This window comes from Mauremys reevesii, linkage group 4 (assembly GCF_016161935.1).
Source record: "Mauremys reevesii isolate NIE-2019 linkage group 4, ASM1616193v1, whole genome shotgun sequence".
Classification (NCBI taxonomy): Eukaryota; Metazoa; Chordata; order Testudines; family Geoemydidae; genus Mauremys; species Mauremys reevesii.
Window position 1 is genome coordinate 142,831,715 of NC_052626.1, and position 15,194 is coordinate 142,846,908.

General features: G+C 49.8%; 1 protein-coding gene across 13 annotated transcripts in view; it reads left to right on the plus strand.

Annotated features, from left to right (window-relative positions):
- LOC120405177 (sodium/hydrogen exchanger 10-like) overlaps window positions 1-15,194 on the plus strand; it is a 195,040-nt gene that overhangs the window by 102,568 nt on the left and 77,278 nt on the right. For all 13 annotated transcript variants that reach the window (XM_039538539.1, XM_039538536.1, XM_039538534.1 and 10 more), the window contains one exon: window positions 10,767-10,959. In XM_039538539.1, coding sequence (XP_039394473.1) covers window positions 10,767-10,959 — 193 coding nt within the window. The remainder of the gene's footprint in view (window positions 1-10,766; window positions 10,960-15,194) is intronic.

Consider the following 15,194-nt stretch of genomic DNA (forward strand, 5'->3'; position numbering starts at 1 on the left):
ATTCTGAAAGCAAAGGGAGGTCTCAGACCAATTTTAGATCTGGATCAACTCAACAGATATCTGAAAAAGATGAAATGTGACATGGTCACGCTGGCTTCCAGTATTCCCTTCCTGGATCCTGGAGACTGGCATGCCACTTTCATCTTAAAGGACACATACTTCCATGTGGCAATTTATCAGTACCACAGGAAGTATGTCAGGCTTTTGGTAAGCCAATCTCATTACCAGTTCACTGTGCTGCCTTTTGGCATGTCTGCAACTCCTTGAACTTTTAAAAAATGTATAGCAGTGGTGGCTGCAATTCTGAGGAAGTTAGGTGTGTAAATTATAGCAGTGGTGGCTGCATTTCTGAGGAAGTTAGGTGTGCAAATCTATTCCTACCTGGACAACTGGCTTGAGAGAGATCAGTCCAGGATTCAGGTACTGTCCAGTGTAGCTCTTACCCAGGCAATCTTCAATGTGCTGGTGCTATTAATTAAAAGAGAGAAGTGTATCCTCTCCCCAGTTCAGAGAATAGAATTTATTGGGACAGGTCTGGATACTACTCAAGCCAGAGCTTTCTTCCAAGTCAAGATTTCAGACAAATCCAGTCCATCATTCTGGATCTCAAGGCTCACCCAGTCACAACAGCATGGAATTGTACGAGGCTTCTGTGGCATATGGCCTTTTGCACATATGTAATCCAGCATTCCAGATTGCCTCAGGAAACTAAAAGGTTGGCTGGGCTCTATATTCTTACCAAACTGTCAGCCTCTGAATGGTGGTGATGGAGCCCTTTCATATTTTAGGCTCTCTAGATTGGTGAACAAACCCTGCCAACATATGCATAGGTATTCCCTTTGTCCATCCTTAGTCTTCACTGACATTAGTGATGGATGCATCTGCTCTGGGTTGGGTGGCTCATCTGCTTCTCTGCAGATGCAGGGGTTATGGTCTACAATGGGTTTGATTCTACACATAAAAGTGAGAGAGTTTAGAGCTATGTCAGGCTTTCCTCCCCCATTTCAAAGGGGGGAAATGCTGCTCGTTCTCACAGACGATAAAGTGGCAATATTGTATCTCAGCAGCAGGGAGGGGCCCTCTCTTCCCTGCACGGCCAAGAGACAGTCCAACTCTTGGATTTTTGCATTGCCAATTTGATCAATCTCAAAGCCTCTTGCCTTCCAGGGAATGCAGAATGAGCTTGCAGATCATCTACACCAATCATTTGAGTCACCACGAGTGGTGTCTCCATCCAGGTATAGCCAGGTTTATTTTTCAACTGTGGGAGACTCCCCAGGTGAACCTGCTTGTAATGAGAACCAGCAGGAACTACCAGCAGTTTTGTTCCCTTCAGGGTCACAGTCCAGGTTCCCTCACAAACACTCGCTGTTGACCTGGGTGGACAAGCTCCTGTACACTTTCCCAGTGATCCCACTCCTTCACAGAGTGCTACTGAAAATCAGACTAAATCATGCCGAAGTAATACTTGTAGCCCCAGCTTGGCCTCAGCAGCACTGGTTCTTCACTTTCCTGTCCGGCTCACTTCCATTGCATCCAGAACATAAGAATGGCCATACTGGGTCAGATCAATAGTTCATCTAGCCTGGTATCTTGTCTTCCGACAGTGGCCAGTACGAGATGCTTCAGAGGAAATGAACATTGCAGGGTAATTATTGAGTGATCCATCTCCTGTCGTCCATTCCCAGCTTCAGGCATTCAGAGGTTTAGGGACACCCAGAGCATAGGGATTTCATCCCTGACCATCTTGGCTAGTAGCCATTGATGGACCTCTCCTCCATTAATTTTCCTGGCCTAATTTCTCAAGACCATGGCTGCCTACTCCATCCCATTTTTCAGGTGCTCCATTTAAAAACATGGATGCTCCATTGCTAGACCCTCAGGAAGGGTCTGGTTCAAAAGTGTTTCAGAATGTGCTGTTATACAGTAGGAGGCCATCAACTAACTACTTACCTGGCTGTGTGGAAGCGATTCTCTGTGTGGTCCCAAAAATCTGGAGTTTCCCCAATCCATTCTTCAATCTGGCATATCTAGGACTATCTGTTATACCCAAAACAACATGGGTTGATGGTTAGTTTTATCAAAATCCACCTAGGAGGTATCTCAGCTTTCCACCCTCAGGTTGATAATGGCTCTGTATTTTCTAAGACAATGTCAATAAGATTTTTGAAAGGCCTGGAATAGTTGTATCCTCGGGTATAAGATCTGTTCCCCCCGTGGGACTTGATCTTGGTATTGTCAAAACTGATAGGGTCTCCCTTTGAGCCTTTAGCTACCTGCTGCTTGTTACATCTTTCAGTGAAGGTAGCATGTTCGGTGGCCATTACTTCTTCCAGGATAGGTGAGCTACATGTACTTATGTCTGGCCCTCCTTATAAAATTTTCTTTAAAGACAAGATTTACGTGTGCCCTCATCCAAAGTTCATTTTGAAAGTGGTGACTAACTTCCATATCAACTAGGCGATTTACCTACTTTCATTCTTCCTGAAACCTCACTCGAATAAAGATGAGTGGCTGCATACTCTGGATGTCAGAAGAGAGTTGGCATTCTACCTCGACAGGTCCAAGCAATTCCACTTGTCTTCGTAGCTGTCACAGATAGGCTGAAGGGGATCCCAGTCTCTTCTCAAAAGATTTTGCTGTGGATAGCCTCCTGTATTTGCTTGTGCTATGACATGGCTAATGTTACCCTGCCAAGCAGAATGACAACACATTTGACAAGAATGCAAGCATCCTCTGCAGCCTTTCTGGCTCAAATGCTTATCCTGGACATCTGTAGAAACTGTTCCTCTCTCTTAGGGCATTAAGTGAAATTTCAGAACATATGTTACTGGCACCCAGATGTGCCAGTCTTATATATACATTTAATAATCAGGGCTCTGTGTCTTACATGAGGCTATAGAATTTGCTGTGCAATTCACCTTATACCCACACCTTTCTAGTGGATTGTGTTCTAGAATATATGTTTTCATATATAAAAAGATTGTTTCAAGCCCTTAAAGTTGTGGAGGTAATCTTGAAAATATGCGCCATATGTAACAGATGCACTATTTTTTCCTGAACCTGCAGACAGTCTGAAAAATAACTTTGAGAGGTGTAAACTGCCACATTCATATGAACTCTGAAACCTAATGATTACAATGTTAATATTGTTAGCTATTTTTACAGTTATGTTGTCAACACAAATAAATCTGCGTCAGAAAATGACTAGGGCTGTCAAGCGATTTAAAATATTAATCGTAATTAATCACACAATTAAAAATATTAATCGCAATTAATCGCACTGTTAAACAATAATAGAATACCATTTATATAAATATTTCTGGATGTTTTCTACATTTTCAGATATATTGATTTCAATTATAACACAGAATACAAAGTGTACAGTGCTCACTTTATTTTTGATGACAAATATTTGCACTGTAAAAAACAAGAGAAATAATATTTTTCAAGTCACCTAATAAAAGTACTGTAGTGCAATCTCTTTATCATGAAAGTTGAACTTACAAATATAGAATTATGTACAGAAAATAACTGCATTCAAAAATAAAACAATGGAAAACTTTAGATTCTGCAAGTCCACTCAGTCCTACTTCTTGTTCAGCCAATTGCTCAGCCAAACAAGTTTGTTTATATTTACAGGCGATAATGCTGCCCGCTTCTTATTTACAATGTCACTTGACAGTGAGAATAGGTGTTCGCCTGGCACTGTTGTAGCCAGTGTCACAAGATATTTACATGCCAGATGCACTAAAGATTCATATGTCCCTTCATTCTTCAGTCACCATTCCAGGGGACATGCGTCCATGCTGATGATAGTTCTGCTCAATAACGATTCAAAGCAGTACAATCCGATGCATGTTCAACTTTCTGCTGGTGGCATCTGACTCAGATGATGAAAATTATTTTCTTTTTTGGTGGTTCGGGTTCTGTAGTTTCTGCATCGGAGTGTTGTTCCTTTAAGATTTCTGAAAGCATGCTCCATACCTCATCCTTCTCAGATTTTGGAAGGCACTTCAGATTCTTAAATCTTGGGGTCGAATGCTGTAGCTATCTTTAGAAATCTCACATCGGTACCTTCTTTGTGTTTTGTCAAATCTGCAGTGAAAGTATTCTTAAATAGAACAACATGTGCTGGGTCATCACCCGAGACTGCTATAACATGAAATATATGGCAGCATGTGGGTAAAACCAAGCAGGAGATATACAATTCTCTCCCAAGGACTTGAGTAGCAAATTTAGTTAACACCAGGGCCAGTGCAACCACTAGGTGAACTAGGCAGCCGCCTAGGGCGCCTAGTGGTTGAGGGTGCGTAAAAGCCTGCTCAGGCGAGGAGGTGGAGTAGAGGTGAGCTAGGGTGGGGGGCCGTGGGGAGGGCTGCCCGCGTAACGAGGGAGCGCACAGGGGAACGGCTCCCTGCCCCAGATCACCTCCACTCTGCCTCCTCTGCTGAGCACACAGCCCCAGCTCTAATTCTCCTCCAATTGGTGCCACAAGCCTGGGAGGGGAGCTGGTGTGCTCAGTGGAGGAGAGCTGGGGCGGGCTCCCCAGGCGGTGTTAGCTGCTGCGGAGGGGACGGGGTCAGCTGTCGCAGAGTGGGGGGAGGGCTCCCCAGGCGGGTTAGCTACCGCAGAGTGGGAGGGGGCTCCCCAGGCGAGGTTAGCTGCCGCAGAGTGCAGGGGGCTCCCCAGGCAGGGTTAGCTTCGGGTTAGGGTTGGGTAGCTACTGCGAGGGGGGCTTCCCGGGGACGATCCCAGTCGCCGGACAGACGTTATCGGCACTGGTCCGGCTCTCGGTACCACTCTCGGTACCGCTCGTCCTGCAGCCGTTCTCACCATAGAGACTCGAGATCCCGGTCGACCTCCCGGCACCGGCATGGTTAGATGGTCCCGATCTCACTCCCGGCACCAACAAGACCGGTACCATTCACCGGTACTGTCCCGGGACCGAACAGCTGGATCGGCGGCACCGTCACACGGCTTCTCGGCGCCGCCATGGCCTTTGAGACAACCATCCGTCTCCTCTCACGCCGGCAGTGCTCCTTACCAGCAGACCGAGCAAGGCCAGGACCAAGGCCCTCCTCAATGGGCTTTCTGGACCCCATGGGCGTACCACGAGGCGCAAGGTGCCCCATTCATGGCTCAGCGCTCGGGGCCCTCCGACCATCGAGCTCCAGAAGCCACGATTAGCAGGCTTCCTCCCACGGTCACGGAAGAGGCACCATTGGCATCCGAGGAACTTGAAGCTCCTCTCTTTGCAGACGCTCCTCCGCCGCTCACTGACCCACCACAGGACCCTCTGGTACCGGGCCTCTCCTCCTCCTCCTCCTCCCCTGATGAGGCAGTTGCAGGAACATCCTCCTCGGGTCCTCCTCCTATTGACCTTCGGGCACATCAGGACTTATTGAGGAGGGTAGCTCAAAATATGAACCTGCCGGTTGAGGAGGTAGCAGAAGTAGAGGACCCAGTGGTGGACATATTGACAGCGGATGCCCCCCACCGAGTGGCCCTGCCGTTTATACGTACCATTCAAAACAATGCAGATTACCATATGGCAGTCCCCAGCCTCCATCCCACCAACTGCTCGGGGAGTGGAAAGAAAATACATGGTCCCGTCAAAGGGCTATGAGTATCTGTACACTCACCCTGCTCGCTGGTAGTCCAATCCGTCAACGAGCGTGAACGACATGGCCAGCAGGCACCGGCTCCTAAGGCGAAGGAGGCGAGGCGCATGGACCTTCTAGGCCATAAGATCTACTCGGCTGGCGGCCTTCAAATTAGGATGGCCAACCAGCAGGCCCTTCTAAGCCGCTACAGCTTTAATACATGGGTGTCTGTAGGCAAGTTCACCGAGCTTCTGCCACAAGACTCCCGTCCTGAGTTCATGGCCCTTTTGGAAGAGGGTAAAAAAGTGGCCAGAACTGCCCTTCAGGCCTCTTTGGACTCAGCGGACTCGGCGGCCAGAACCCTGGCCTCTGGTATAACAATGAGGCGCATATCATGGCTCCAAGCCTCGACTCTCCCACCTGAATTACAACAAACAATTCAGGATCTGCCCTTCGATGGTCAGGGTCTCTTTTCGGAGAAAACCGACCCAAGGCTGCAGAGTCTTAAGGACAACCGCATTACGATGCGCTCGTTGGGCATGCACACCCCGGTGACCCCACGTAGGTCCTTCCGGCCCCAGCCGTACCGCTCCTACAATCAGCCCAGGCCGCAACCAGACACCAGGCGTCGTGGCAGGGTGAATCAGCGAAGGCAGTCGAGCAACCAGGGGAACCAAACCCAACCGTCCCCGAAACCAGCTTCGGGGTCGAAGCAGAACTTTTGATGGGACGCCCGAGGACGGCCCACCAGTTTCCCTACCAGATCCTTCCCCATCTTTTTCCAACCATCTCTCCCATTTCCTCCCTGCTTGGTCCCAGATATCATCCGACAGCTGGGTCCTCCGCACGGTGGAAGCGGGATACCACCTCCAGTTTGTTTCTCCCCCTCCCTCCCACCCACCCTACCCGTCCCTCTTCAGGGACCCCTCTCACGAGCAATTCCTCTTGCAAGAGGTCGAGACTCTCTTGAGTTTGGGTGCCATAGAGGAGGTGCCAGAAGGCATGAGGGGCAGGGGGTTTTATTCCCGCTATTTCCTAATCCCCAAGGCAAAGGGAGGTCTACAACCAATCCTAGACCTGCGAGAGCTCAACAGATTTATGGTAAAGCTCAAGTTCCGCATGGTAACCCTGGGGACCATTATCCCTTCCCTGGATCCGGGAGACTGGTATGCTGCCCTCGACATGAAGGACGTGTACTTCCATATTGCCATTTACCCGCCTCATCAATGCTACCTTCGCTTTGCCGTCAACCACCAGCACTACCAATTCACGGTGCTCCCCTTTGGCCTCTCTACGGCGCCGAGGGTCTTCACCAAGTGCATGGCTGTAGTTGCTGCAGTCCTCCGCCGTTGTCGGATACACGTCTACCCGTACCTCGACGACTGGCTGGTTTGCGGGACTTCCCAACAGCAGGTGTTTCAGCACATGAGCATGGTCACAGGCCTCTTCCGCAGGCTAGGCCTTATGGTCAACGCCGAAAAGTCTACATTGACTCCAACGCAGAGGATAGAGTTCATTGGGGCAGTTCTGGACTCTAATCTGGCCAGAGCCTGCCTCCCTCTGCCCCGGTTCCACGCCATGGCTTCGATCATTCGAAGCTTCCAGTCCTTCCCGACAACGTCGGTGCGCACCTGCCTCAGCCTACTAGGTCACATGGCCTCATGCACTTTCATGACCCCGTATGCGAAGCTCAGGCTTCAAAGTTTCCAAACGTAGCTCGCGTCCATATACCGCCCGCACAGGGACAATATAGACACGGTGGTCACAATTCCCAGCTCAGTCCTCGACTCCCTCAACTGGTGGTTAGACCCAGCAGTGGTATGCGTGGGAGTCCCCTTCCACCCTCCCCAACCCTCCGTAGCGCTGACCACAGATCCCTCGTCCTTGGGGTGGGGTGCCCACCTCGGCAACTTACACACTCATGGCCTCCGGTCACCCCACAAGCTGGCCTTACATATCAACGTCAGGGATCTGAGGGCAGTCTGCCTGGCATGCCAGACATTCCGAATCCATCTACAAGGCCGCTGTGTATCCGTGTTCACGGACAACACAACGACAATGTTCTACATAAACAAGCAGGGTGGGGCGCATTCCTCCCTACTTTGCCAAGAAGCCATCCAACTGTGGGACTTCTGCATAGCCCACTCTATCCATTTAGTAGCGTCCTTTCTCCCGGGAGTACAGAACACCCTGGCAGATCGCCTCAGCAGGTCATTCCTGTCTCACGAATGGTCGATCCGTCCCAATGTCATCCACACAGTTTTCCAGAGGTGGGGCTTTCCCCAAGTAGACCTCTTTGCCTCCAAAGAGAACAGGAAATGCCACAGGTTCTGCTTCTACCAGGGACGCTCCCTGGGCTCCCTTTCAGACACCTTTCTCCTCCCGTGGACGAGGCACCTGCTGTATGCCTTTCCACCATTTCCCCTCATTCACAGAGTGCTGCTCAAGCTCCGGAGGGACAGAGCCAACCTTATTCTCATTGCTTCGGCATGGCCGAGGCAGCATTGGTACACCCTGCTGTTCGACCTTTCAGTGGCGGAACCAATTCCCCTGCTGCTATGGCTGGATCTCATAACGCAGGACTTCGGCAGGCTTCACCACCCGGACCTGCAGTCCCTTCACCTCACGGCTTGGCTCCTCCGTGGTTGACTCAGGTGGAGCGGCGTTGTTCTGCTGCAGTACAGCAGGTGCTTATGGGGAGCAGGAAACCTTCCACTAGGTCGACTTACCTCGCCAAGTGGAAGCGTTTCACCCACTGGTGCACTCAGAACGGCTTCGATCCTCATCTGGTGTCTATTCCAAAGATATTAGGCTACCTTTGGTCCCTCAAGGAGCATGGCCTCGCCGTCTCCTCCTTAAAGGTGCACCTGGCAGCCATTTCGGCCTTCCGACCCAGCGAGGGTGGCCGTTCTATTTTTTCTAACCAGATGGTTTCCCTGTTCCTTAAGGGACTAGAACGGTTATACCCACAGATCCGGCGCCCTGGGACAATTTTTCGTTATCTGGTTTTGTTAGTGTGAATCAGTAGTTTAGTAATGTTAAGATTGTAGGTAGGGCTAGGTAAATTATTGAGATTGAAATTATTAGATTCATTACTTTTCTTTAGGATTAAACTAAAACTTAGTGATTGGAAGTCACTTGTACTATTATACTAGAAAAGTATGAGCCTCATCAATAGATTGATACGTATAAGAAGAGCCATACAACGTCTACAAAATGTCAGTATCAAGCAGCTGCTTCAAATCCAAAGTGGTGGGTGGAGGTGAAATGGTATTTAATTTGTCGTAGTAGGCATACAATTAAGAATGTGGATCCAATGATTACGTGTAATCCGTGGAAGCCTGTTGCGACAAAGAATGTAGAACCGTATACACCATCAGCAATTGTGAACGGTGCTTCATAGTATTCTATGGCTTGTAATGCTGTGCAATATCACTGTCTTTCTTTTAAACAAACAAACAAACAAACAAAAAGGCAATGGCTGTTGAAAATAGCAATTCCAGTCCTAATAACCACTGGGAAGCATTTCTTGCTCATATTTATCCTACTTTTTCTACAGCAAGTTACAGTGGATCAGTATATTTGATTTGAGAGAAATAAGTAACAGCTGCCCAAACCTTGTTTGAGCACTCCTGAATTTTGAGGTGTTCAAATCTGGAAGGCAGGTGCTGGGTGTGTGTGTGTGTGGGGGTGGCTGTGGGCTCCGCGGGGGAGCAAGGCAGCATGTATGCAGCAGCGTGTCTGGAGCTGCGCGGAGCCAGACACGCTGGTCTGAGTGGCACAGTAAGGGGGCTGGGGGTTGGAGAAGGGGTAGGAGGTTCCAGGGGGGCAGTCAAGGGACAGGGAGCAGGGGGGGGTTGGATGGGGTGGAGGTTCTGGGGGGCAGTCAGGGGACAGGCAGGTTGGATAGGCATGGGAGTCCCAGGGGTTTGTCAGGGGACAGGTAGGGAGTGGGGTCCTGGGGGGAAGTTGAGGGGGTCTCAGGAGGGGGCAGTTGGGGACAAGGAGAAGGGAGGCTTAGATATGGGGTGGGGTCCTGGGGGGCAGTTAGGGGCCAGGGTCCCGGGAGGGGGCAATCAGGGGAGAAGGAGCAGCGGCGCTTAGATAGGGGGTGGGGTCCTGTGGGGTAGTTAGGGGCAGGGGTCCTGGGAGGGGGCAATCAGGGGACAGGGAGCGGGGCGGGAGTTGGATGGGTTGGGGTTTCTGTGGGGGGCAGTCGGAGGGAGTGGATGGTGGCAGGGTGGGGCTTCCCTCCCCCTGAAGTGTCCTGTTTTTTTAATATTAACATATGGTCTCCCTACCATTCACAGCACTCACAGCGGGGTGCTGCATGAGGTCCCCCTCCTTCCTTTCCAGTTGGTAGTGGCCAAGGGAATGCTCTGAAATGTAGTTCTTTCCCTGCTCCAGGCCTGGTTCTATAGGCAGGGAGCTAACCAAGGAACTACAGCTCCCAGAGCCCCCTGTTGGTTCTCAGCTCCCAAGCTCGATCCCTGCCAGCTGCCGCCCCTGCAAATGGGCTGCCCCAAGCAGGTGCTTGCTTTGCTGGTGCATAGAGCTGCACCTGCCAAACAGTTCTGCTGGTAAAAGTTTCTGACTCCAGTGCTTTGGAAGCACATATATCTGAATGTACATGTGCACAATGCATCTCGAAAAACATTACTGTCATGGTAAATAACCATTTTTTTTGGGTGAACAGTGCCTTAGATATTTCATTAGTATATAATAGCTTAATTTACATAAACTGTTACTTAGAAAAATTGTAATTATTAGTTACAATTAACTATTATTAATGAGGGGAGGGATAGCTCAGTGGTTTGAGCATTGGCCTGCTAAATCCAGGGTTGTGAATTCAATCCTTGAGGGGGGCCACTTAGGGACCTGGGGCAAAATCAGTACTTGGTCCTGCTAATGAAGGCAGGGGGCTGGACTTGATGACCTTTCAGGGTGCCTTCCAGTTCTGAGATAGGTATATCTCTATATATTTTTGTATTGTTAAATTACATACTTATTACTAGAATATCAACTAATTAGTGTACTATTGTTTCAATTAATTTCTTGCTGAAATATATAGAAAATCCATATTCACCTGTTTTTAGACAAAACAAATTTAATGTCATAATAAAAAATTCCTAAAATTATTTTCTCAACTTTTTTTTCCAGGAACAAGATTCTGAAGCTGTGTCACCATATAGTATTTATGAATGAATTTGAGTACACAAGTTACATTATAACATTATTGAATTTAATTCCTATTCTAATAGATTTTACACATCTAGATGAAACATATATTAAACAACTAAAAATCTGTAACTACTATTTCATCAGTTTGTATATACTGGAGGCATCATTAAAGGTACTTATGAATTATATTTTTTCCCCATGAATGGTAATGCTTCTTGTTGTTTTTTCTTAGAAATGCAAAATTCTATTTAATTATAGATGCCTACAGATATTTTACAAAAGGGATTCTCTGTTATAAAAGTCAATGGCTTCTTCTGTTACATTAATTCTTAAATGTTCTTCTATTATATTAATGAAGTTTTCTTTAGATTAATATGAATTTTTCCACACCACAGTATAAAATCATTAACTTTTTTCTGAACTTGTTAATGGATGATTCTTGCTTTTTGCATAGAGCTGCACTATTATGTCTTGTGCTTTGTGTATGACGGCTTAGATATACTCTGTATCGCTTAGTCGTGAAAGTATTGAGTTGCTTCCTCCGAGACAACAGTCACATGTTTGTAAGAGACCTACTGATAAAGAAAGGGGGAGTAATTTTTATCCCAACTTATATTTGCTAGTTTCCGAACATTGAGCTTCAGTGTCAGCACAATCTTCAAGTGGCCTCTGCAAGTTCTCACTTTTGGGATGAGCTGGTGATGCAGTTCTGATAATGGAACATTTCATATCAGTGCCATTAGTTATGTTCTTCTTCAAGTGCTTGCTCATGTCGATTCCATTCTAGGTGTGCGCGCACCCATGTGCATGGCCGTCGGAGATTTTTGCCTTAGCAGTACCCATAGGGCCGCCTGTGGCACCCTCTGGAGTTCTGCCCTCATGCTTTGGTATATCATGCACCTCCAGCCTTATGCCCTCTCAGTTCCTTCTTACCATCCATGATGGTCAGTTGGAGCACCTTTCTTGCTTAGCAAGAGCTAGCAGTTTCTCCTTTATGAATTTCATGCTTTAGGGTCTTTGTACATAGTTTGCATTTGGTAGTGTTAAGTAGTTAAGTACAGTAACTCCTCATTTAACGTTGTAGTTATGTTCTTGAAAAATGAGACTTTAAGTGAAACGATGTTAAGTGAATCCAATTTCTCCATAAGAATTAATGTAAATAGGGGAGTTAGGTTCCAGGGCAGCTTCTCCTACTCTGCAAGCACCGGGGCAGGGGAGCTCAATCCTCAGCCTACCCACTCCACCCCTTTCCCTTGACCCGCCTCTTCTCCCCCCCCCACCTCCTCCCCCTTTACTTCACACACTGCGTCCTGGCAGCACGGCCAGTGGCCAACGCAGTGGCCATATTGGAGCACTTGGGGCATACCAGTGATGATGATGCCCCTTTCACAGTACTCCTCGGTGGCTGCATCAGAGCATCGGTTGGTGGCTTGACCGGTGCCGGGCCCGGTACCGAAAGCCTATTCTGAGGTCAGCGCGGAGGAACCTGTGCCCACCCCTAAGCCTCCTTCTCCGCCAGTGGTTGAGACTCCGGTACCTCCACCAGTGGTCCAGTCTTCCTCGTCATTCCTGGATGAGGCAGTCGCAGGACCTTCCAGAGCTAGCTTGACAGATGGCTTTAGGGAGCCTCAAGCCCTTTTCCGACGCATGGCCGACAACTTTGGGCTTCAGGTGCAGGAGATGGCAGAGCAGGGAGGACACCATCTTCAATGTCCTCTTGGTTTCTATGCCCGTCCAGGTCACCCTGCCTGTACATGACAGGGTCCTCAAGATAGCCAGGACCCTGTGGCAGACCCCCTCCTCCATCCCTCCCACCTCGAAATGGGCTGAGAAAAAGTACTTTGTGCCAGCCAAAGATTTTGAATACCTTTATACCCACCCACCCTGGGCTCGCTGGTTGTGTCTGCAGCCAACGAGGACAAGCAGGTTTCCACCGTCTCAACTCCCAAAAGCAAGGAGGCTGAAAAACTCAATTTATTTGGGAGAAAAAATTATTTGATCGCCAACCTGCAATTCCGGGTGGTGAACCATCAGGCCCTGCTGAGCCGGTAGAATTTTAATCTCTGTGACAATCTTAAGAAGTTCCAGGAATCCCTCCCTCAAGGTCTAGCCCAAGAGTTTAGCACCCTAATAGAGGAGGGTACTGTGGCAGCCAGATGTTCCCTGCAGATGTCATGGGTCACATCAGTGGTGGTCATGTGATGCAGCTCCTGGCTCCAAACAGCAGACATCTACCAGGAGATGCAGGCCCCGTTCCAGAACTTCCCTTTTGACAGAGTTGGTCTGTTCTCCAATCAAACAGATGCCAGGCTGCATGAGTTGAAGGACACTGGGGCTACCCTTCACTCATTGGGCATGAACATGCCGCAATCAGCCAGGAAGCCCTTTCAGCCACCACTGTCGCCAAGACCCTGGCAAGATCCCATCAGTGATCTACAAGGAGAAGGGATGCTGGTTTTAGTCATCGTCACCCTTTTTCTTCCCACTCGTCAGCCTAGTCCGGACCTGCCAAACACCCAGGGAGCCTGAAGTGATCATTTTGAGGGTGCACCCGAGAGAGATGCCCCTGTCAGTCAACTGGATCCTACCCACCTTTTCCTCAACCACCCCTCTCTCTACTGCTCAGCCTGGTTGCGGCTTACGGCAGACCACTGGGTCCTGGACATAGTAGCTTGGGGCTATACCCTGCAACACTAGGCTGCCCCTCCATCCTGCCCCCACCCCACTTTCCCGTCCCTCTTCAGGGACCCTTCTCATGAGCAACTCTTCGTTCAGGAAGTCGAGAAGCTCCTGGGCTTGGGGGCTATGGAGGAGGTTCCTCGGGACATGGAAGAGGATTCTACTCCTGCTACTTCCTAATCCCAAAGGCAAAAGGGGGCCTCAGACCCATCCTGGACTTGCATGGCCTCAACAAGTCTCTCAAGAAGTTGAAATTCGGCATGATCTCCCTGGTCTCTATCATTCCTTCCCTGGATCCGGGGGACTGGTATGCCGATCTTGACTTAAAGGACGCTTACTTTCATGACTCCATATTCCCAGGGCACAGGCATTTCCTGCATTTCATAGTAGCTGGGTGCCACTTCCAGTTCATCTGGGCAAGCTCAACATGCAGGGCCGCTGGCTCCACAACCATTTGGCCCTTCATATCAATGTCAGGGAGCTCAGAGCAGTTCACCTGGCCTGCCTGGCATTCTTGCCCCACCTGAAGGGCAGGGTGGTTTGGGTCCTGATGGACAATACAGCCGCAATGTATTACATCAACAGGCAGAGAAGCACCAGGTCTTTGGCCCTTTGTTGGGAGATGCTCAGCCTCTGGGGCTTTTGTATGTGGCATGACATTCATCTGGTAGCCGCCCACTTGCCCAGAACCAGGAATGTCCTGGCAGATCACCTCAGCAGGAACTTTTTGTCTTGCTACAAATGGTCATTTCATCCTGAGGTGCTCAGCCTAATCTTCTGCAGGTGGGGGACTCCCCAGGTGCACCTGTTTGCTTCCAGGCAGAACAGAAAGTGTCATGTATTCTGATCTCTGCAGGGCAGGGACAAGGGCTCCCTGTCAGATGGCTTCCTGGTGCCATGGTTGGGAGCGCTGATGTACGCCTTCCCACTGATTCTGTTGATCCACAAGGTCCTGCTAAAGGTGAAGCAAGACAATGCATCAGTTATCCTCATAGCCCCAGCATCTAAATTTCCTGTAAGCCATGCAGCTGGACAGCAGGCTATTTAGCACCACACAGTCACTTGTGGAACCTGCTCAGCCATCCTGCTGGGGGAGGAGCGCGCCATAGGCACCAACTTCCCCCATAGTCGGGGGGTGCTCAACCCCCCCTTCCACCCCAGGCCCTGCCCCCACTCACCCCCTTCCCCCATCTCCCCTCCCCGCCTCCTGTCCCGAGTGCATCCTGTCCCTGCTCCTCCCCCTCCCTCCTGTAGCTTCCTACGTGCCACAAAACAGCTATTTGCGATGGGTAGGAGGCACTGGGAGGAGCTGGTCAGCGGGGCCACCAGCAGGTGAGGGGCAGGAGGAACTTGGCTGCTGGTACATGCTACTGAGCAGCAGCTGCTAATTTTTCTCTGTGAGTGCTCCAGCCCTGGAGCACCCATGGAGTTGGTGCCTATAGGGTGCCCCTCCCCCAGCCCCAACTCAGCCCCAGACCTGCTGCGGCCAGGGGAGGGGTGGCCCAAACCTAGCCCCGGCCTGGACCTGCCATGGCTGGGGTGCCTATCCCGCGGCCCCAGCCCCGGAACTGCTGCAGTGGGGAGAGGCACCTCTCCCCACCAGCCCAAGTCCTGCTGCAGCTTAGGTAGGGGAGTCCTCTCTTCCTGCTGTAGCCCCGGAGCACCCTTCTGCACACCAAACCCCTCATTCCCAGCCCCCCCCCAGAGCACACACCCACTGCTGGAGCC